Here is a 23,363-nt window from a genome sequence, read left to right on the forward strand (position 1 = left end):
TTTATATAAGCATGAATTGATGTTATTTCCTGACTCAGGTACATCAATGTCATTCTAATTTATTTTGTAAATCTTCTAAAATTTAAACATTTCAAGAGAGCTAGAGTTTACAGTTGACAAATAACTTAAAAAGCATAAATAATAATGCAAGTATGAATTTATGTTATCCCTCTTGAAGGTGTAAGTAATATATGACTAGAAAGTTGTTTCGTAATCTTTCTGGACTTCATGGTGAAAATCTAGTACGGACTGAGATCTCCTAAAGACATCCTGCACGAGAGAACTAGGTTAGTGTTCTTCATGTGTGTGCACGCAATTGAACTACGCACGCAAAAATCAATCACAAAACCATGCACCGGGTCCTATGACCTATTTCTGTATTCCCAAAAAGCATGTGCATCATGTGTTTGAGCATAATTGAGAGAGAAGGAGAGAGAATTACTTGAAATAGTTAATTTTTTGCTCGATTGGAATCAGATTAAAGCACACCCCATATTTTTGGGGGACAAAAGGGATGCCAGAGGTATAGCAAGACCCAACTGCACCCAATGCTTGCACATAAAAATCGGTCACAGAATTGTGTTTTGTGTCCAATTCTGTGACCTGTTTCTATGTTCCTAACAAGCATGCTTTCTTTGTGTGCATGTATTTGTGAGAGTTACTTGAAACCTCAAATTTGTTGTCTATTGGAAGTATATTAATGAGCACCCACATTTATTGGGCATAAGATGGATGCTAGAGGGATCATAAGCACCCAATGCTTGCACATAGAAATAGGTTACAAAACAATGTTTTGTCCGATTCTGTGACTTGTTTCTGTGTTTCTAACGAGCATGAATTGATCATGTGCACGTGTTTGTGCATGAGAGAGAGCAAGAGTTGTTAGGAACCATCATTATTGGGCACCCCACATTTTTTGGGAATAAGAGGGATCATTAGATCCAACTGCACCCAATGCTTGCACACAGAACTAGTCTATGTTCTTTGTTCCTGGCAAGAATGCATTAATCGTGTGCATGTGTTTATGCATGAGAGAGAGAAATATATACTTGTCACAGTCAAAGTTTTTGTCGATTGGTGGTATATTAACGCAGACCCCACATATTTTAGGAAGCTCAGTGATGCGTTTGGGATCAACAAATCCAACTAAAAGCATTGCTATCTGTATGCATCTGCAGATAGATTTCCTGTCGTTTCCTTCTTTGGCCAACCTAGCTATGTCCTTAACACCTGCACAACAAGCCATTTTTGGCCCTTTCCCTGTGTCTGAGACGGAGTGGTTGCTGATTCCTATTATGTATGGAAGGCATGGTGACAGCTCAGCAGCAACTCTAGCGCATAAATGGCATTGTGTAGGCACAGTGGTACTCGTGGCCGGCCCTGACATGGCTGGTAACAAAATCGCCAGAAACATGAGCAGGCGATGCATGTTTGCACCAGAGAGGAAAGATTTCCGGAACAATTTAGTGAGTTTATCTGTTGTGAAAATTGTAGTTGATGGTTGTGATGGAGAGGTTGTATGTATATATATATATGGAGAGAGAGAGAGAGATTTGTTCAATACCATGCAACTATTATGATTTAAGTTGCACATGGAATTGTAGTTGCACAATCCTATTCCTATGCGTCTTTATGGAATTATTTTAAGTTACTTGCACGTTGCTTCTTGACCTTCATTAGCTTTATGATGTATGCAAAGAATTGTGCATGGCATGAATGCGTGAAACGTGAGTTCTTAATGATGGACTTTTAGAGCATGACATCAAAACATGGCACAAATATGTGCCGAAATGCAAATATGCTCAATGCACTGGGTTGTCTTTTTTCTTTGGTAAGCAAAAAATGGGCTGATTCAAGCAAAAAAATGTTTTCAAATTTAATGAGACAAACTAAACACCATCGGATCTAATGAACCCTTTTTAAATGCGGTTTAAAAGGGGCAAACTATGACGGTGGCACTACAAGAAAAGGAGACAAACAACACGGAAGCAATAGCGACGGCGCGCCTCCCGTCGCAAAAAATGATTTTTTGCGACGGCAACTTACACCGTCGCAAATAAAGGATTTAGCGACGGCGTTTGTCCCGTCGGTAATAAAACCACGCGGATAGTTAGTAAATGCCGAATTATTAACGACGGCATTTTTTACCGTCGCAAAAAAAAGTTAGTTTTGAGACGGCATATGTTTGCTGTCGCAAACAGTGGCCATTTGCGACGGCAAACTTCCGTCGCAAAAAAGGCTTTATTAAAACGGTGCCGTTTTATGATGTAATTAGTAACCATCGGCGACGGTGTAAAACGAACCGTCGCAAAAAGTTAAAAAAAAAAAAATTACCCCCGCCCTTCCCTTTCATCTTGCCGCTCGATGATTTCAGCCAAATCCCTAAATCTTTGAAACATTTTTTTTCCCCAAAATTCCTCAAACGAGCTACGAAGGCGAACGGCTCTCTCTAGCGGTGGTGCGGCGGTGAAGCGGTGCGGCGGCGACGACAACGGCTCTGGTTGGTCTGGCGACGAATCTCTCTGTCTCTGCGTATGCTCTCTCTGTCTCTGCGTATGCTCTCTCTCTCTCTCTCTGTATATATATATATATAGATGAATGTATATTCGTAAATCTGTAGATGAAGTAAAATAAATAAATCTGTAGATGAAGTTATGTATATTCGGCAACTTATACATTGTGTAAATCAGTAATATTGTAAAAAATTATAAATTAGTGATAAGAAGATTTTATTTATAAATTTTGTTGGTGATAAGTAGATTTTATAGTGATGTTTGTCTATTTATCTGGTTTAACTGAAAAATTATAATTTACTTTGCGCTAAAGTTATATAGACTGTTATGGAAAATTAGTGAGAAAATAAAAACAAAACATGAAAAATCTATTAACAGCTAATAAAGAATTCAAAGTTTTTCTCTTTAAATTTGAAGTTTTCAAATCTGGGGAAAGAATTTGAAACTTGGAATCTTATGACAGGTTGGGTGAGCCTCTGTTGGATTCAAATATTCTTCTTTTTCTCCCAACTTGTAATATGCCAGTTTCTATTCATATTATTTTGATTCATGCTAACATAATATATATCTATATATTTTCAACTTTTTGTTGAAGATCAGTATTGGGTTTACTTGATTGTGGTCATTAGGTAAGGATCTAGTGTTTGATACTTGTCATGTGGAGTTGGATTTGTGATGTAGCTCCTGAACCTTGAAATACTTTGTTTAGTATATGGTTGTTCAAGTTCAAGTTCAAGTTCAACTTTTTGATTTTCTAGATAAAAAATAGCATCTTGATGAAATGGTTAGAAGCGCAATCTTGTTCTTTGCAGTTCTGTGCTTGTATTTTAGGATTGAATAGAAGTGCATTAAAACTAATATTTGCATATAGTTTGTAAATTGTAGCTACTATATGGTATGCAGTTCTGCCCTACTGATGTTCTCCCATCAAATCGGTAAATAACTAACTGGGATAAGACCACCTACCTATTTGAGAGAAATTGGACGGATAGGTATCATGGTACATGAATAGGTAGGTATTATATTTAGAGTTACTTTGATGAGATATTTTTGTGGATGTGTACAGATGATGAATAAGAGTTGGATTGATTTACCAAATAGGATGTCGAGCGAATACATTAATGGGATTGATGAATTCCTTGTGTTTGCCTACACCAATACGGTTGAAGGTTCGATGATCAGTTGTCCGTGTAGGAAGTGTGAGAATCGATACTATTTTGTACGAGAGGGTGTACGGGAGCATCTGATTTTGAATGATTTTTTTAAAAAATACAAACATTGGATTAATCATGGGGAATCTTACGTATCTCTGCATAGTAATCGAGAGAATAAAACATTAACTAATTTAGACATTGGGGATGATATGATTGGAATGATACAAGGGGCTATGGGAAATCCACATGCCGGTACAAGTGTTGAGGGTGATGAACCACAGGGGCCTGATCCCCATGCATCTGAACCCCAGCTCGATCCAAATGCAGAGACTGCAAAGTATTTCAAACTTCTTCAAGATGCACAAAGTGAATTGTATCCGGGTTGTCAGAAGTTCACATCTTTGTCATTCATTGTTCGACTTCTACATTTGAAAGTGCTTAATCAGTGGACAGACAAGTCTGTTGACATGTTGCTTGAGTTATTGAATGAGGCGTTCCCGTTGGGTGTGAAACTCCCGGACTCATATTATAAAGCTCAAAAGGTCACAACAGATTTGGACTTCACGTATGAGACGTGGGATGCATGTCCGAACAGTTACATGTTGTTTCGAAACGAGGATGCCAATCTTGATAAATGTGTCATATGCAACAGTTCTAGATGGAAATCAAATGGTGATGGTGGTTCAAATGGTCCTAACAAAGGTGGCAAACAAATAGCTGCAAAACAGATGAGGTATTTTCCTTTAAAGCCAAGGTTGCAGAGGTTGTTTATGTCATCCAAGACGGCCAAGTTCATGAGATGGCATGCAGAGGAACGAACTGATGATGGTGTCTTCAGGCATCCTGCTGACTCCCTTACATGGAAAGATTTTGACCATCGGAATATTGACTTTAGTAATGATTGCCGAAGTGTAAGGCTTGGCTTAGCATCTGATGGTTTTAACCCATTCAGGACGATGAACATAGTTCATAGCACTTGGCCTGTTGTGCTCATTCCATACAACTTGCTGCCATGGATGTGCATGAAGCAACCATTTCTAATTTTATCCGTGCTTATTGACGGCCCGAAAGGACCTGGTGACAAGATTGATGTGTATATGCAACCGTTGATTGAGGAGTTGAAAGAACTATGGAATGAGGGTGTGTCAACATTTGATGCATCAACAAATCAAATGTTTCAAATGCATGCAGCTTTACTGTGGACAATTAATGATTTTCCTGCATATGCAAACTTGTCAGGATGGAGCACTAAAGGCGAATATGCATGTCCTTGTTGCAATAAGCAAACTACATCGTGTTGGTTAAAGCATAGTAGGAAACAATCATACTTGGGTCATCGCAGATTTTTACATACTGACCATAAATTTCGGAAGGATAAAGTATCATTTAATGGTAGTCGGGAAGTTAGACTCAAACCAAAATTGTTGTCTGGAACTGAGATGTTGCTACAATTAGAATCTGAGGGTATTTTAACCCAATACAAGAGGGATGACCTTAAGGAGAGGCATAGGAGATAGGTAGAGAAGGAGAAAGCTGGACATCGCACCCATAGTTGGAAGAAAAAGAGTATCTTTTATGAATTGCCATATTGGGAGCACAATCTAATAAGACACAACCTCGATGTGATGCATATAAAGAAGAATGTTTGTGACAATGTGTTGTGGACAATATTAGGGGTTGCAGGAAAATCGAAGGATGGTGTTAATGCTCGGCGTGATTTACAAGATATGAATATTAGAAAACCCCTACATTTACAGTTAAGAGGGTCGAATAAAGCTTATTTACCACCAGCACAATTCACGATGACCAAGGATGAGAAAGATTTGTTCTTGAAAGTGTTGAAGGAAGTAAGAGTTCCCGACGGGTATTCATCCAATATATCACGTCGTGTGCGCTTACATGATAGAAGCATTGGGGGTCTTAAGAGCCACGATAGTCATATTCTGATGCAACAACTTATTCCATTGGCTATTCGAAGATCGTTACCGAATAATGTAATTGAACCCTTGATTGAATTGAGCAATTTCTTTAGACAATTGTGTTCGAAAGTGAATCGTGCGACGGATTTGCAATATATTCAAGATCGTATCGCTATAACACTTTCTCATCTAGAGAAAATATTTCCTCCGAGTTTTTTTGATATAATGGAGCACTTGCCTATACATCTAGCTGATGAAGCCTTATTGGGTGGATCGATTCAGTTTCGATAGATGTATCCAATTAAGAGGTATCTTCTTACTTTGAAGCAATACATGCGTAATAGAGCTCATCCTGAAGGATCAATTGCTAAAGGATATCTTATGGAAGAATGCATGAATTTTTGTGCACAATATCTCAATGATGTGGAAATCAAATCTAGTCGACCCGTGAGGAACTATAGTGGTGCTAATAATTTGGGTTATGCTATTGGTGAAAACACAAGCTTTTATCTTGATAATACTTCTTGGGCACAAGCTCATCGGTACATCTTATTTAATACAAGCGCGGTTCAACCATTCATAAAGTAGGTTAAGTCACTCACTCAATATTTTATTATGTTTTATTGAATTTTCAACTAAATTTTTTGTATTGCTAAAATTTCAATCTACACAGCAAACACCTTGAAGTACTTAAGCTCAAAATGCCTTGTGTCAACGATCATCAACTTCGGCGTGAACATTTTGAAACTTTTCACATTTGGTTCAAGGAACATGTATGTATTTAACTCTATAGATTCTAGTTACTTAAGTCGATCTACATTTCAAATTTTACATTTTTGTGTTAAATTGGTCCAAACTTTGCGAAGGACTACTGATGTCATATTTTCTGAAGAGATTATTCTATTGGCAAATGGTCCTCATAACCTGGCAAGGAGGTTCAACGGGTATATACTGAATGGGTTTCGGTATCGAGTAAAGGCCAGGGATGATCGTCGAGCCACACAAAATTGTGGTGTAGCTTTGAAAGCAGATACCATAAGTTATGCTAGTCGAAAAGACAAGAATCCTCGTGTGGGGTCTATGTACTATTATGGACAATTGACAGATATTGTTGAGATTCGATATTCCAATGAGAAGAAACATGTGTTGTTTAAGTGTGATTGGATTGACAACATTCACGGAAAGAAAGAAGATGTCTTCAATTTCACGTTGGTGAACTTCAATCATTTGTTGTACCGAGATGATCGAATTACCAATGAACCTTTCATCTTGGCGTCCCAAGCAGAGCAAGTTTGGTATGTTGCAGACCCGTTACAACCAGACTGGCAAGTCGTGGTGAAGATGTCTTAAAGAGGTTTATTTGACATGAGTTCGACTGATCCACAAATCGAGGCATACATGAGCCAACAATTGGAAGAAAATATAATGCTTCGTGATGAAGAAGTTGGTTGGGTGAGGGAAGCCGCAGAAGGGGAAACAGTTGATGTTCAAATAGGCTGATATTTAATCAACATTAGTAATTCAATTAAGGCCAAGGTTGTAGTTAATCATCAATTTCTTAATTTATTTTGTCTTTGTAATTGTATTAGTTCAATTAATGTCATATTATAGTTGATGACAAACCATTGTCTATGTTTCTAATGTCAATTAATGTTATATTGCTTGCAGATTATTATGGGAAGGAAGAGGAAGCCTGATCATCCCCGGCGCATGATGTCTGATGTGCTACATAACAGGACATCAGTAGCACCACCATCAGAGGAGGCATCACATCGGCCACCATTGGAGGGGCCATTAGTGCCACCACCATCTGAGGGGCCATTAGTACCACCATATCGACCACCATCAGTGGCACCACAGCAGCTACCATATACTCAGCCTCCACGCCTACCATCGGTGCGTCCACCATCAGTGGCACCATAGCAGCTATCATCATCAGCTTATGAGCCATCTGCAGGTATATAAATTTGCTTTGATTTGTATGAAAATTATTTACACATATTTATTTATGCTCATTATATATAACTTGTTTATTCTCATTGTATTTTGCAGACCCTTCGACTTCTTCACAACCCACCTCAAGTTTATTTGATATGATTTGTATTCACATTATTTAAGTTTGCATTTGTTTATTACCATTGCATATTGTTTATTGTTGTTGTATCTCGCAGGTCATGTTAGTTCTTCATCAACCTCGATTAGGCGTGGTAGAGGATGTGCCAAGGGCATTAAAGAGTGGGGTACTGGTAAAAAGTTGGACATACAATTTGATGAAAATTACTGTCCAATAGGGGGATAACGTAGCTAAGTTAACTACTCAACTTGGCATTATTGTGCGGAATGGTAACATTGTTCCTCTTACTTTTCTTGACTGGAACAATGTGCCTGATGATATTGTTGATGCTATCTAGAAGGATGTAAAGGTAAAAGTATATTTTTTTCTACAAATTCGATTTCCAAATTTGTATTATAGTTAGCCTTAAACTTTGAAATTGTGTTTTATAGGACAATTTGAATATATGTCCAGAGGAGTACAAGCCAATCTGCATGAAAAACTGCAACAGCATATGGAAGGATCACAAGAACAAGATTAAGGCTAAGTATTTCAAGCCTAGAAGTTCTGATCCTAATCTGAAGGATGATGTTCCTATGCACATTGTGCCAAGCCAGTGGGAACAACTTGTGGAGTATTGGCGTACTTCCGATGCTGAGGTATACAAATAAGTTATATTTATGACATGTAAACATACAAATCATATTTACATACTTACATTTGTTGAACCTGTTATAGAAAATTGCAAGTAGGAACGCTAAAAATCGGCGAGCTCACGGCATAGCTCATACCACAGGGCGTACTACTTTCTCTCAGATACGGCATGAGGATTACATTTTATTGTTTTATTTTTGTATATAAATAAACATTGTATATTTGTAAATTATTTGGATTCTAATTTTCATATTTCTAAAAAAATGTAGATGACCAGTAAGGGGGAGTCTACTGATAAGATGAATGTTTGGCTTATGACACGTAGAGTAGATGACCCAGAGGTTATCCAGACCTTGGTAGTTTCCAAACACCTTTGATTGTATTTGAAGTTTATTTTTTGTGTGTCAACCATCTTAATTTGGCATATACTTGTATGTCTTATTCAATACAGGATGAGTTTAATCATCAACTCTCTATGCTACCTGAGGATGGTCGGACTTTGGAGGCTAGGAATGCCATTTTTCATGAGTTGATAGGCCATGACGGACATGGATATTGTCGCACATACGGGAGAATTGTGCCTCGGAGAGCGGTGTATAAAGATGGTGCTGGGCCATCACAGTCAACACCCCAGCCATCGACTATTGATCAGATCACGCAGCAGGTTCGTGCAGAGCTAAGGGATAAGTTGAGGGAGGAGCTGCGAGCAGAGTTCTCTACACATTTACAGCAGATGAGAGCTGAGATGATGGCCCTTGTGTCACAGGGGGAGAGTGTAGATCCCAACAGACAGGTTCCATATAAATGAAATTGTTTAATAGTTCAATTGTCACTCAAGATTTTGTATAAAATTTGAATATGATTAACACATTATGCATTGACTAACATAGGTTCCTGATGCATCGAGTGGCCACCGAGCATTTAGGGAATCTACAGAAGACGAGAATCCATATACACCACCACCAGAAGATCAGGTATAAAATGTATCTTTGCATTCTAAGCTAAAATGTATCTTTGCATTCTTTACATTCTAAGTTAAGAGACTTGTGGGAGAAGACGAGACTAGTTAGAGCCGGATTTAGAACGAAACTTAGCACACACGACCTCCTAAGCACGAGAGACTTGTGGGAGAAGACGGGGCTCGAATCGGATTCCCGGTTTGGGAGTTAGAGTCGGATTTCACTTTAGGCAAACTAGTTCCTTAAAAAACTTGAATTCGAGGTGTTAACGCCCCAAAATCACCAAACGGCGTCAGTTTAGCACGAAACTTGGCACACACGACCGCCTAGGCACGAGAGACTTGTGGGAGAAGACGGGGCTCAAATCGGGTTCCTGGTTTGGGAGTTAGAGTCGGATTTTACTTTAGGCAAATTAGTTCCTTAAGAAACTTCAATTCGAGGAGTTAATGCCCCAAAATCACCAAACGGCGTCGGTTTAGCACGAAAGTTGGCACACACGACCTCCTAGGCACGAGAGACTTGTGGGAGAAGACGGGGCTCGAATCGGGTTCCCAGTTTGGGAGTTAGAGTCGGATTTCACTTTAGGCAAATTAGTTCCTTAAGAAACTTGAATTCGAGGTGTTAACGCCCCAAAATCACCAAACGGCGTCGGTTTAGCACGAAACTTGGCACACACGACCTCCTAGGCACGAGAGACTTGTGGGAGAAGACGGGGCTCGAATCGGGTTCCCGGTTTGGGAGTTAGAGCCGGATTTCCCTTTAAGCAAACTAGTTCCTTAAGAAACTTGAATTCGAGGTGTTAACGCCCCAAAATCACCAAACGGCGTCGGTTTAGCACGAAACTTGGCACACACGACCTCCTAGGCACGAGAGACTTGTGGGAGAAGACGGGGCTCGAATCGGGTTCCCGGTTTGGGAGTTAGAGCCGGATTTCACTTTAGGCAAACTACTTCCTTAAGAAACTTCAATTCGAGGTGTTAACGCCCCAAAATCACCAAACGGCGTCGGTTTAGCACGAAACTTGGCACACACGACCTCCTAGGCACGAGAGACTTGTGGGAGAAGACGGGGCTCGAATCGGGTTCCCGGTTTGGGAGTTAGAGCCGGATTTCACTTTAAGCAAACTACTTCCTTAAGAAATTTGAATTCGAGGTGTTAACGCCCCAAAATCACCAAACGGCGTCGGTTTAGCACGAAACTTGGCACACACGACCTCCTAGGCACGAGAGACTTGTGGGAGAAGACGGGGCTCCAATCGGGTTCCCGGTTTGGGAGTTAGAGTCGGATTTTACTTTACGCAAATTAGTTCCTTAAGAAACTTCAATTCGAGGAGTTAATGCCCCAAAATCACCAAACGGCGTCGGTTTAGCACGAAACTTAGCACACACGACCTCCTAGGCACGAGAGACTTATGGGAGAAGACGGGGCTCGAATCGGGTTCCCGGTTTGGGAGTTAGAGCCGGATTTCACTTTAGGCAAATTAGTTCCTTAAGAAAGTTCAATTCGAGGTGTTAACGCCCAAAAATCACTAAACGGCGTCGGTTTAGCACAAAACTTGGCACACACGACCTCCTAGGCATGAGAGACTTGTGGGAGAAGACGGGGCTCGAATCGGGTTCCCGGTTTGGGAGTTAGAGCCGGATTTCACTTTAGGCAAACTATTTCCTTAAGAAACTTGAATTCGATGTGTTAACGCCCCAAAATCACCAAACGGCGTCGGTTTAGCACGAAACTTTGCACACACGACCTCCTAGGCACGAGAGACTTGTGGGAGAAGACGGGGCTCGAATCGGGTTCCCGGTTTGGGAGTTAGAGTCAGATTTCACTTTAGGTAAACTACTTCCTTAAGAAACTTAAATTCGAGGTGTTAACGCCCCAAAATCACCAAACGGCGTCGGTTTAACACGAAACTTGGCACACACGACCTCCTAAGCACGAGAGACTTGTGGGAGAAGACGGGGCTCGAATCGGGTTCCCGGTTTAGGAGTTAGAGCCGGATTTCACTTTAGGTAAACTACTTCCTTAAGAAACTTAAATTCGAGGTGTTAACGCCCCAAAATCACCAAACGGCGTCGGTTTAGCACGAAACTTGGCACACACGACCGCCTAGGCACGAGAGACTTGTGGGAGAAGACGGGGCTCGAATCGGGTTCCCGATTTGGGAGTTAGAGCCGGATTTCACTTTAGGCAAACTAGTTCCTTAAGAAACTTGAATTCGAGGTGTTAACGCTCCAAAATCACCAAACGGCGTCGGTTTAGCACGAAACTTGGCACACACGACCGCGTAGGCACGAGGGACTTGTGGGAGAAGACGGGGCTCGAATCGGGTTCCCGGTTTGGGAGTTAGAGCCGGATTTCACTTTAGGCAAACTACTTCCTTAAGAAACTTCAATTCGAGGTGTTAACGCCCCAAAATCACCAAACGGCGTCGGTTTAGCACGAAACTTGGCACACACGACCGCCTAGGCACGAGAGACTTATGGGAGAAGACGGGGCTTGGATCGGGTTCCCGGTTTGGGAGTTAGAGTCGGATTTCACTTTAGGCAAACTAGTTCCTTAAGAAATTTGAATTCGAGGTGTTAACGCCCCAAAATCACCAAACGGCGTCGGTTTAGCACGAAACTTGGCACACACGACCTCCTAGGCACGAGAGACTTGTGGGAGAAGACGGGGCTCGAATCGGGTTCCCGGTTTGGGAGTTAGAGCCGGATTTCACTTTAGGTAAACTACTTCCTTAAGAAACTTGAATTCGAGGTGTTAACACCCCAAAATCACCAAACGACGTCGGTTTAGCACGAAACTTGGCACACACGACCGCCTAGGCACGAGAGACTTGTGGGAGAAGACGTGGCTCCAATCGGGTTCCCGGTTTGGGAGTTAGAGTCAGATTTCACTTTAGGCAAACTAGTTCCTTAAGAAACTTGAATTCGAGGTGTTAACGCCCCAAAATCACCAAACGGCGTCGGTTTACCACGAAACTTGGCACACATGACCGCCTAGGCACGAGAGACTTGTGGGAGAAGACGGGGCTCGAATCGGGTTCCCGGTTTGGGGGTTAGAGCCGGATTTCACTTTAGGCAAACTAGTTCCTTAAGAAACTTGAATTCGAGGTGTTAACTCCCCAAAATCACCAAACGGCGTCGGTTTAGCACGAAACTTGGCACACACGACCGCTTAGGTACGAGAGACTTGTAGGAGAAGACGGGGCTCGAATCGGGTTTCCGGTTTGGGAGTTAGAGCCAGATTTCACTTTAGGCAAACTAGTTTCTTAAGAAACTTGAATTCGAGGCGTTAATGCTCCAAAATCACCAAACGACGTTGGTTTAGCACAAAACTTGGCACACGCGACCGCCTAGGCACGAGAGACTTGTGGGAGAAGACGGGGCTCGAATCGGGTTTCAGGTTTGGGAGTTAGAGTCGGATTTCGGTCTAGTCAAAATTATTTATTAAACTATCTTTCTAATTATATAGTAGTCAATTTTTTTTATATTTTTCTGTAATTAAAATATTAACACCATTATATGGTTATTAATTATTTTTATCTTTTTTTTTCAGATATTTCCTGAGTAGCAGTTTGCTTCTTGTGGAATGCGGGCGTATAAAGATTATGACCAACTTTTGTTTTTGTAACCCACGAAAGAATCAAGACGAAAACTTTTGATTTATGTTATTTAAATTTGTGAACAACATTATGTATGTAGTATGCGACATTATGTAGTGGCATAATTTTTATTGTTATGAATTTTTTTTATGTATTGTTATGAATGGAACAACATTATAAATTTTCATTATTTGTCAACTTTTGTTTATGTATGTATTTATATTATTATGTAATTTTTAGATTTTTTTTATAGTTATTTTTCATTTAATACAGGTTATTTTAATTTTTTTAATAATTTCCCAACAGGTTTTTTTTTTTTTTTTTTTTTTTTTTGAGACGGCATAACAACCCGTCGCAAAAAAAAAATTCTACGAGGCTTTTGCGACGGCAGCCATACTGTCGCAAAAGCTATGGAATGTTATTGAAAAATAAACCTTTAACGACGGCTCAGGTTGCCGTCGGCAATAGTTATGAGTTACGACACTTTTAGCGACGGCATTCTTGCCGTCTCAAAAAACTCATTTTAGCGACAGAAATACTGTACCGTCGCAAAAACTCAGATTTTCTTCCATTATTGGCAACAGAACATTGCCGTCGCAAAAAAGGCAGTCTCCCGTCGCAAAAAACAATGGCGACAGCACTTACTGTCGCTAAAGCCCATTTGCAACCCCCTTTGTCCCGACCCCCACTTGCCGTTGCAAAAAGGCAAATTACCGTCGCAAAAAGTATTAGAGACGGCGTATGGACCATTTGCGACGGCGTTTTGCCATCGCAAAAAACACTTTTTTTTGTAGTGTGGTGTAGAACGGTGTAAGGGAAGGGAGAGTAAACACTCATAATGTTATTAATGAAACTGTGAATAATTTTAATACAAAGCCTTTGGTCCACACAAAGGATTCAAGGGATTCAACCTAGGTTTCCAAAGTGGATAACGGACCTCCAACCAATTAAGGGTTGCACCACGACAAAGGTCTTTGTCTTTGGCATCCTAGTTTTGGCCCCTGGCATGGTATTACCAAGGTCAAGGCTCATTCCAGTTAACAGAGCCTCATGGTTTACGTTAAATATAAATAAATAAATAAAATGGGGAACATAGTTGCTAAAGAGCAAAACATTTCTGCCAAAAAGACTATCTTTAATCCAATGAATCATCATCTTCCTATTTTCTATTCAATTGCCAAAGCACACCTCCAACCTAGGAAAGTATCATTTCAAAACTACAAATCCTGCCAAAGACACAGGCACGATAAAATTCAAGCAAGAGGGAATGGTAACTTTTCCTGATCATCAAGCATGCAACATTTATGCAGCCAAGGCAAGTATATAATAAAACACAAAACATGTTGATGAAGGTCTGAAAAGTGCTTTAAATATACAGTGTAGGCCATTATATTAATACTGGAATAAATGTTTACACAGAACTTAATTTTGTACTTTCACACAAAGCTAACTGTGGTGTGGTACTAAGAACCTAACCCACAAGTAACATGATACACAACTAGAAATGATTGGCTATGAATTGAACCAGATTCATTGTATCAGTAGATTTACTTACAAATGGTAAGTTGCTTAGGAGGTAATTTTGTACTATTGGTTTGACAAGTTTCGAGATTCAGACTTGGAGTCACCAGTGCGTTGCGAGTACAAAGATCCTGCAGCAGGAACGTCATGTGAAGAAACCGTTGTCGAAAGAGGCTGGAAATTTGAGTTCCCAACAAACCAGTATAGAGCCCATTTCAGATTGCAGAGTGTGTACTTAAGAGCTTTAGTCCAATTCTCCTGCTTGTTGAAGCTCTGCGTTATAGAGTAGTTTTCCACTCTATCATTCTCAATCCTGCAAAAAACAGAGTGAGAAAAATATATATATATTTCGAGTTCTGACTTTTCCTACAAGTCCACAAATGTATGTGTGATTCTTCCATTAAGCATGCGAAAGATACAGGAACTGATTGACAAATTTAGCCAAATATACATGCAAAGCTCTAAATTGCTTTTTCAAGTACCCAGAATGACTTACTTGTAAGGCAGCTTGAAACATTTCTCGGCTGGTATGTTGTTTTCTTTATCCTTGGAATTTGCAAACTCTGCAAACTCCTTAAGACAAGTCAAGAACAATGTCATGGCTTTGTCATAGCGAGTGCTCCAAAACAAGTTCACCGGACCAAACCTGAGAAAACTTGTATCAGGTTGAAAATTCAATAGGGGAAAACAAAGATAAGAGAAGTGAAGAGGATAAATTGACCAAATATCAAATTTGGGTGTGAAACATACATAAAATGATTGAATGGTTAGTTTCCAACTAGGAAGCACGGGTGTGGGTACGGATGCGAGTATGGATACGTTACAGTATGCAAATAAGGTGAAACCTAAAAAACAAAAAGGATACGGGCACGACCAGAGTACACCCATAAAAAAATATATATTTTTATAATTTGTAGTAGTGCATATTTTACATAAAAATTCTATAGGGAAAAGAAAAATCAAGAGAAGTGAAGAGGATAAATTGGCCAAATATCAAATTCGGGTGCCAAACATACATAAAAAGTATGCTTGAATGGTTAGTTTCCAACTAGGAAGCACGGGTGCAAGTATGAATGTCAGTATGGATATGTTACGGGTATGGCATAGTTATAATTTGTAGTAGTGCATGATATATAATAATTACAGAAGGAGCAATGACAAATCATTTAATTAAAAATTTTGGCCCCAGATAGGGGTAAATAGTGAAGCACAATCCATGCCTCAGTGTTGGGCCTATAGGCTTTATGAAGTTGTGATACAAATTACAATTATCTAGGCAGGCCACTTGAGCAAATTCTTAGCAAGTCCATCAAACAGTGGATCAAAACAACCCTTCATATGCGCCATGTACTGCTAGGTACAAGTACTTTATTCAAATCTAAGCTGCATCTACTTTGAAATTCTGAATCAATTCAAATAGGCCAATGAAGAATCAGTACTCTGTACTTACAGTTCATATGTATTGTTGCTGCTGTCCATTATCCGAGGATAGCTCCCCATGGGAAGGATTTTTATCCTATATCTGAATACCGATAAATTAAGTATACAACACGTGCCAATGAATACAGATGACTTTTGTTAGAATGATGTGGCTAACTTTGGCTTCACATCAGTAAGCATTTCATGAGTACCATTTTCTTCAGAATAAAATTTTCCCAAAACATCAACCTATGAGAGCAAAAACAAAACTTTCAACATTACCTTGAAAGAAATTTTCTATATCAAAACCCTTTTCAGTTGTAAAACAAGAAGAAAGGTGAAAGGTTTATCTGCCTAATTGTTATTGAGTTGAAGTTTCCACAGTTTCTCAGTGGTGAGAAGCAGATTCCATGTAAATTTCTATAAACAAGATGACTCGACAAGGCCACAAATGTGTAACACAAAAACCTTCCTGTCAACAGAATTCAGCAGTGATCAAGCCCAAGTTAAGGTCTCACTCTATTTAGATAACTACTAAACTAAACCTAATTCTAGCAATCTAACGAGAGAAGTACAAAATATAACAATAATAAACACATCATACACATTACACATGCTCTGCCACTAGTTATCTAGGTCAATGGTGGCATACTAATGCATCTAGGCCTATGTTACTCAACATACAAGTATACATACCTTGCAACAAAATTGAGCAGATACATATAGTATTCCATTCAATTGGCTGATGGAACTACTTACAGAAGGTTCATTTCAACAAGAGAAATGTAATTACGTAACAAAGATGCTCAGTTCCAATAAAAAGGATACGGGAATTTTGGTCGAAAATATTGAGCCATTGTGTGAAGAAGAAGACAAGCTTGGCCCCAAGCAGCATTTATCTCATCCCACTCAACCTAACCATTTCCCAAACATAATCAATATATTGCCACAAGATAAAGAGAGAGGTATCAAAAATGCATTCCAAGATTACGAATTGACTAAGTAGTATAAGAAACAATCCTCCCTACCATGTCAAGACTTGAGGAACATCAATATGTTTGAAAAATAAAGGTGAATTATACTAACGGTCCTTATAGTTTGGGTCTTGTGTCACTTTAGTCCTTAACTTTTCAATTGTGACACATGTGACCTTGAATTTTAAATCTTATTTCAAATAAGGAAAACTGAAATTGTTCAATTTCAAGGGCAAAATCTTCAATTTGATAAAATACAAACTAATTTGACAAAAATAAATGTCAAAAAAATATTTTTGAATTTCAAAAATTATTTCTACCTACTAAAAATAAAATTATGTAAAATTAATAATTTTTTTAGACATTTATTTATTTATTTATTTTACCAAAATCATTTTTATTATGTATTTGGATGATAATCATGTAATAGGTGATTGTTTTTATTTTCATTAAATTAGTTTCTATTTTTCCAAAAGTCAAATATGGCGACAACTTTGATATTATTATTAAACCAATCCATTAAATCAAAAAATCCAAAACTAAAAACATTTCATATATTAAATATATCGATTACACATTAAAAGCCTAACAATCACCCATTTCATGATTATCATCCAAACACATCATAAAAATTAATTTGGTAAAATAAATAAATGTCTAAAAAATTTATCAATTTTACATAATTTTATCTTTGGTGGGTAAAAATTATTTTTAAAGATTCAAAAATATTTTTTGATATTTATCTTTGTCAAATTAGTTTATATTTTATCAAATTGACGCATTTGCCCTTGAAATTGAGCAATGGTATCTTCAATTGTCCTTATTTAGAACAAGTTTCAAAATTCAGGATCAAATGTATCACAATTAAAAATTCAAGGACCAAAGTGACACGAGCCCCAAATTATAGAGACTGTTAGTATAATTCACCCAAAAATAAATTCACAGAACTATATGTTGGTAAAATATCACCCAATAAGGGCTCACAATATCAACCCAAAATTAACAGATTAGGAACTTGATTTTATATAGTGAAACACAACATTTGTGTAGGGTATCTCGCCATCGAATCAGCAAATCAACTGCTCCAATAATGGTGTACCAAATGAGACGCAATGTATGTTTCTTGCATAAGCTCATGGCACAGAGAACTAGACAGCTCTCAAATTTATTTTTAAATCGAGAGTATCTCACGGATTAAAGCTAAAAAACAAAAAGATCAGACTAACTACTGTGGCCCAACATACATTTCCTGACGGCCTAACACTTTTGTTTATTTTGTGCAGATGATACTAGCAGAGACATTAAGTTGACCCATCCAAAGACAATATCTGAGTATGTTCCCACAGTTTTCTTACCGGAATTTTAGGAAGTCTTCCCAATCGGAAGTTGTTAATGGTTCCAAATTCTCCATCATACCAGATAGGGAAGGCATCATTGAGCACATTAGTTCGCTTCAATGACTCTAAATGTGCTTGTGAAACTTCAATTTTGGCCAAAATTGCATCTCTCTCTTCCTGTTGACCAAAACCAAGTTAACATTTCAAAGACATGTTTTGACAACACAGCAAAACATTTGCAAATAAAAAACAGAGCAATCAAGGAAAAAATACAAAACTCAAATGAAGTGCAAATAAAAAACAGAGCAATCAAGGAAAAAATACAGAACTCCAATGAAGACAGTCAGAATAGTGGATGGATGAGAATGAGAGATCTGGCTAGGACTACCACATCAAGGTAAAATGTGGGTGGCAGTAATATGTACTTCATGCACAACATAAAAAAGAAAAAGATTCTGCTCAATCGACAATTTTATGGAAACACTAATATATATATCCACATTTCAGGAGTATCCAAAAATAAATAAATAAATAAATAAGAAGAAGAAAAGAAAATCACAGTTCCCTTCAACATTAACAGGTTCACTACAACACTGTAGTTGCCACACCACGAGATGTGCATAAGAGCAATTTAAGTAACTTCAATGGCACTCAACAAGCATAAATTATCACCGGTTGACAACTCCAAACTCCAGAATAATGTAAACTCATGTAATAACTGGAGGAAACGAAATCCTAAAGACGAAGGTTAACAGTAGCACACCTGATGTGAAATTAACTGAAACTGAAAATTATTGAACTCATGCCAATACCTGATACACATAAGTTTGAAAACAAAGGAAGAATTAGCAAGTAAACATTTTGATGGACAAGTATAAATGATATAAAATATAAATAGCATGTTCTAAATAAACAAACTTTACAAACAAAATCATATCCTTAATAATCAGTCTAATAATTTAATATTTCATCGAAAGCCATTCAAATAGTGACGTCACTTTACTGAGCAATTTCATTTCAAGAAACTCACCGCTCCTCTAACTCGTTAAAGCGGCTAGATTTTAACTCCAATTCCTTCAGTTCGGCAGTCACTTGAGCACACTGCTTTTCTGTTTCTTCAATAGCTGCTTCGAGTTTTCGTTCTTCTTCTTCAATCTTAAATATGAACATTGTGAACCCCAAAATAAAAATATTTTCCATAAAATACTAACTGGTAAGAAGAAAATACATTAATTGCATGTCTGATCTGTTAAAAATATGCCATGAAGGATTTCTCACCTTGTAAGATTGTGAAAGAATAGTACATACATGTGCATCTAAGCCACCTTCACCTCAATTTCTTTAATGATATGAAAGTTGATTAATATATTTATAAAGGCCTATCAGTTGCCTTGAAAAAATTGTTCACTTCTATCTAAAGTTGAGTAGCCACCATACAAATAATTAGCCAACAACAGTTTTCCTTTAATGCTTCTGTACATATTTATTTTTAACATGTTTTCCGCATTTTTGAATAAGATTTCCTTCTGTTCTAGACCTCGAATAAAAGGGAGGAAAGGGACATGAAAAAAAGAGATAAAAGAGAGTTAATTAACACTTAAAATAACAGAATGAAAAAATGATTACTTAAAACTTGGAATCTTTATCACCAGAACATCACAGTGACAGTAATATGAATATATGAATATTCTTCCCTCGTATTAGTAGTGATCCAAAAAGATTGCCCCCATAGTCATGCAATCGCTAAACTTGATACTCCAAAAAAAAAGTTGTTTGTGCATGCATCTAACAAATTTTGTGAGAAATCATCTGTTATCAAATAAATTAAAGCCACAAAATCATTTGTTTATATGTCTAACAGAGTTAGAAGCCACAAAATCATTTGTTTATATATTTTACTCAATTATTTAATGAATAAAAAAACCCACAAAGTGATTTATACACAGGAGCATGTTATTAAATAAATTAATGCACCTTTAGTTTCTCCTTAAGAAAATCAGCCTCACTAAGCACATTCCGTGATTCCCCATCCAAGCGCTGGAGGCAGGCTTCATATGCTTTGATGTCTCTGTGCACATCCTCAACCTCCTTATCAAGTTTATCAGATAACACCCTCATGCACTCTAGGCATAAAGGTTGCTCAACCTAAACAAATTAAAACAAATAAATACCAATTTTTCCATATCAAATTCTGAATGAACCAAATTTTCAAACCAATTGGTTTGAGTTTTCTAAAAACACTTTTCAGAAAATTCTACTTTTTTATTTTCCGTATTTTTTTGTTTTTACTGAAATTTTTAAATATTTTAAACAATTTTTTAAATTTTAAGACACACCCAACATAAATACACTTAAAAAGTATAATTTTTGTGAAAAAAACCTTTAAAAATTCACTAAATATCAAAACAAAACAAAACAAAAAACAAAAATTTAGTACATTTTTTGCATTTTTGTGTATTTATTAATTTTTTAAAATATTTTTCACAAATATTTTACTTTTTAGACACATCTAAGTAAGATGCATATAAAAAAATGCTTAAAATTTTAAAAATATTCACTAAAAACAAAAAAAAAACACTAAAAATAAAAAATTTAATTTTCAAAAAACTTAATTCAAAAAACTCAAACCAAACACACTGATTGTTATTTAGAACCAAGTTCCTTTGTCATCAAGAACATAATACTACTTGGGTTTACCTGTGTCTGGGTTGTGGCAATATCAAACGCACGCGTAAGAACAGTTATGGTTGAGTGAAACCCAGAATTGTTTGGCTGCATAGGAGCACCTGTGCCACCATCAGGTGACGGCAAATGGGCCCCACATCCATCAGATGTGGAGTCACTCTTGTACACGGAAGCAGCCGGCGGAGGCAACACCACGAAAGATTCTTCCATTGCCTTCCCAGACTGGCTTGTATCAGGCTGCACCCCTCCACCACGAGGACGAGGAGGTACTCCCGCCACTTGATTTCTTTGCTTCGGCAATACAACAAATGAATGGTCCATACGTGTTGACCCCAACACACTGCCTGCAGCACCATGGATTGAAGAACCCTGCATACCTGCACGGTTTATCCCAAATCGCAATTGAAGTTGAACCCTAACGTCATGATCACATCTTAACAATGGGCCAAATTAGAACTTGACATACAAAAGCATGCTCTACACAAATGCAGTGAAGCAATCAATTTATAAACAGAAACCCAGCTCGTGCGTAAACTCAAATCTGTCTGCAAGTAACTGAAAGAAAAAGAAAAAAAAAACTCTTGAAATCGTGCTATAACACAAATTTCTCCATAAAAAATCAATGTCCATGCTAGTCCTAGAAAATTAAAACAAACTACTATACCATTATCTATCTTTATATATTCTACATATATATTTATCATATGAAGTGTACAGCCTTAGGGGCTGTTTGGCAACACGCATTTTCAGCCAAAAAGCTTGTCAAATCACTCTGTTTTTTTACACGTCTTTTCATAAAAGTCAAAAAATCGCTAAAATAATCAATTTCCAAATGAGCTCTTATTGTGAAGGCTTTTTTTTTCTTCTTTATTTTTTCTAAATAATGCCCTTTATCATATCTAATAACTGCTTAACAGTTTTCTCATCCATTAAACTGTCTAAAAATTTGGCAACATATGTTTTTAGCCAAAAAATACTTGCCAAATCACTCTCTTCTTTCTACACGTCTTTTCGTAAAAAACTAAAAAGCTACTGAAATAATCAATTCCCAAGCGACCACTGAGTGTGAAGGCTTTAACTTTTTTTCTTCAAATAATGCCCTTTAACTCTCATATCTAATAACTGCTTAACGGTTTTCTCATTCATTAAACTGTCTAAAATTGTCATCAAATCGCCCCTCAATGAACAAACCATCCAAAAATTTAAACACAAATTGCAAACCCATTGCATTTGCACCGCTGCTAGTATATATATATATATATATATATATGTGCAAGCAAGCAACTAGTGTAAGATATCAAATGATCTGATACAGTTATAACTATAAGTTCCATAAACATTAAATTAATTTAGCTCATGTGTAAACCCAAGTAGGGTTACATTAAAATAAATTGCAGCATCTGAATTTGCAACACATGCACACTCTGTTAGATGAATTCGTGCCAACAATAAACGAATTCGATTAGGTAATTCAAAAGGTTCAGATAAGATGTCAAAATTGTTACCATAAATTAACCAATTGAATCGTGAATATATATATATATAGAGAGAGAGAGAGAGACCTGAGCGAGAGGATGAATCGTTCAAGAACTTGTCGGCGTAAGAATCGACGCCGACGATGCAGAGGTTGTGGCGACAGTTCTGGCAAATCCATCTCGGGAGGTTCGGGTCCACCGGCAATGTCCGACCCTTGTCCGCCGAATTGTTGTTGTTCTTCATCGTTTTGATGTTTCCCTGGGTTTAGAGAGACAGAGAGTCGAAGATTTACATGAATGAGAGAGAGATAGAGAGAGTTTGTACAGTGCTTGCAAGGTAAAGGCAATCATAACAGTTTTCTGGGATTCGATTTTGTCAGCGAATCCGCAGACCGCTCCGATGTTGTATTTTTCTTATCCAAACCCGGATCCGCATTTGCTAATTGTTAAAAGAAGTCATTATATATTTTAGGGCTAGCTTTTTGGATTTTTTTTTAATTATTTTAATATGCGCTAAAAAGTTTATGTTTTTTTAAAAAATAAAATGATTATAATTTGAATGTAATATTTTATTTTCTTAACTTTTTTACTTATTTTATATTTTTGTAATTATTTTAGCCTTTTTTCTCCTTAAACTAATATGCCAAACGAGGGCAATAAACCCCTTAAATAGGAAAAATATTACGGTATATGCATCTCATAACTAAATAAGGAAATTACATAATTTTATACATTTTATTCATAATTAAAAAATTAAAAAAAATGTCATAACAAAATATAACATGAGGTATATAACTAAAGATATCATGAGTTATAATTAAAATAATATCGTAACTTAAAAAGAAAATAACATAACTGAGAGGGTAATTTTTTGTGAAAATTGGGCTGAGCTATGAGATGGACTTTATGGCCCAAAGTACGACGGACTGGGTAAAATGGGCCGAGAAGTTACTCCGGCCCAAGAGAAATAAAGTTACTTCGGCCAAAAAAGATGAAGTTACTTCGGCTCAGGAATTGTGAAGCTACTTCGGTTTGGACGACTTGGAGTTAGTCCGGTCTCCGAGTTAGTCCAGTCATGACGTATTCTGGATAGATCGGT

The 23,363-nt window shown here is 37.6% G+C and overlaps 1 protein-coding gene across 4 annotated transcripts; it reads right to left on the reverse strand.

Moving 5' to 3' along the window:
- LOC114268373 (beclin-1-like protein) lies at positions 1–22,698 on the reverse strand. Of its 4 annotated transcripts, none has more exons than XM_082917158.1 (11): positions 22,352–22,698; positions 20,802–21,166; positions 20,079–20,249; positions 19,135–19,259; positions 18,868–18,916; positions 18,123–18,281; positions 16,622–16,707; positions 15,825–15,896; positions 14,871–15,020; positions 14,409–14,687; positions 1–270 (listed from the first exon to the last, which is right to left on the reverse strand). In XM_082917158.1, exons 1-10 carry the CDS (start codon positions 22,506–22,508, stop codon positions 14,441–14,443), a joined length of 1,581 nt encoding a protein of 526 aa, XP_082773284.1. In that variant the 5' UTR covers positions 22,509–22,698; the 3' UTR covers positions 1–270; positions 14,409–14,440. The 4 variants fall into 4 exon arrangements, with proteins under 4 accessions (XP_082773284.1, XP_028065345.2, XP_028065346.2 ...); XM_028209544.2 differs by having other exon boundaries at positions 14,871–15,029; XM_028209545.2 differs by lacking the exon at positions 1–270 and having other exon boundaries at positions 14,216–14,687.
- Between the last annotated feature and the right edge of the window lie 665 nt (positions 22,699–23,363).

This window comes from Camellia sinensis, chromosome 2 (assembly GCF_055761805.1).
Source record: "Camellia sinensis isolate YWXY chromosome 2, ASM5576180v1, whole genome shotgun sequence".
NCBI classification, from domain to species: domain Eukaryota; kingdom Viridiplantae; phylum Streptophyta; class Magnoliopsida; order Ericales; family Theaceae; genus Camellia; species Camellia sinensis.

Excerpts from the sequence above, each read along its gene's own strand:
- LOC114268373 (XM_028209544.2), bottom strand. The coding sequence starts at position 22,508 with ATGAAGAACAACAACAATTCGGCGGACAAGGGTCGGACATTGCCGGTG. Across the intron at positions 21,167-22,351 it reads CGATTCATCCTCTCGCTCAG|GTATGCAGGGTTCTTCAATC; the intron begins GTCTCTCTCTCT and ends TAAACCGTGCAG. Across the intron at positions 18,282-18,867 it reads TTCAGTTAATTTCACATCAG|GAAGAGAGAGATGCAATTTT; the intron begins GTGTGCTACTGT and ends TTTGGTCAACAG.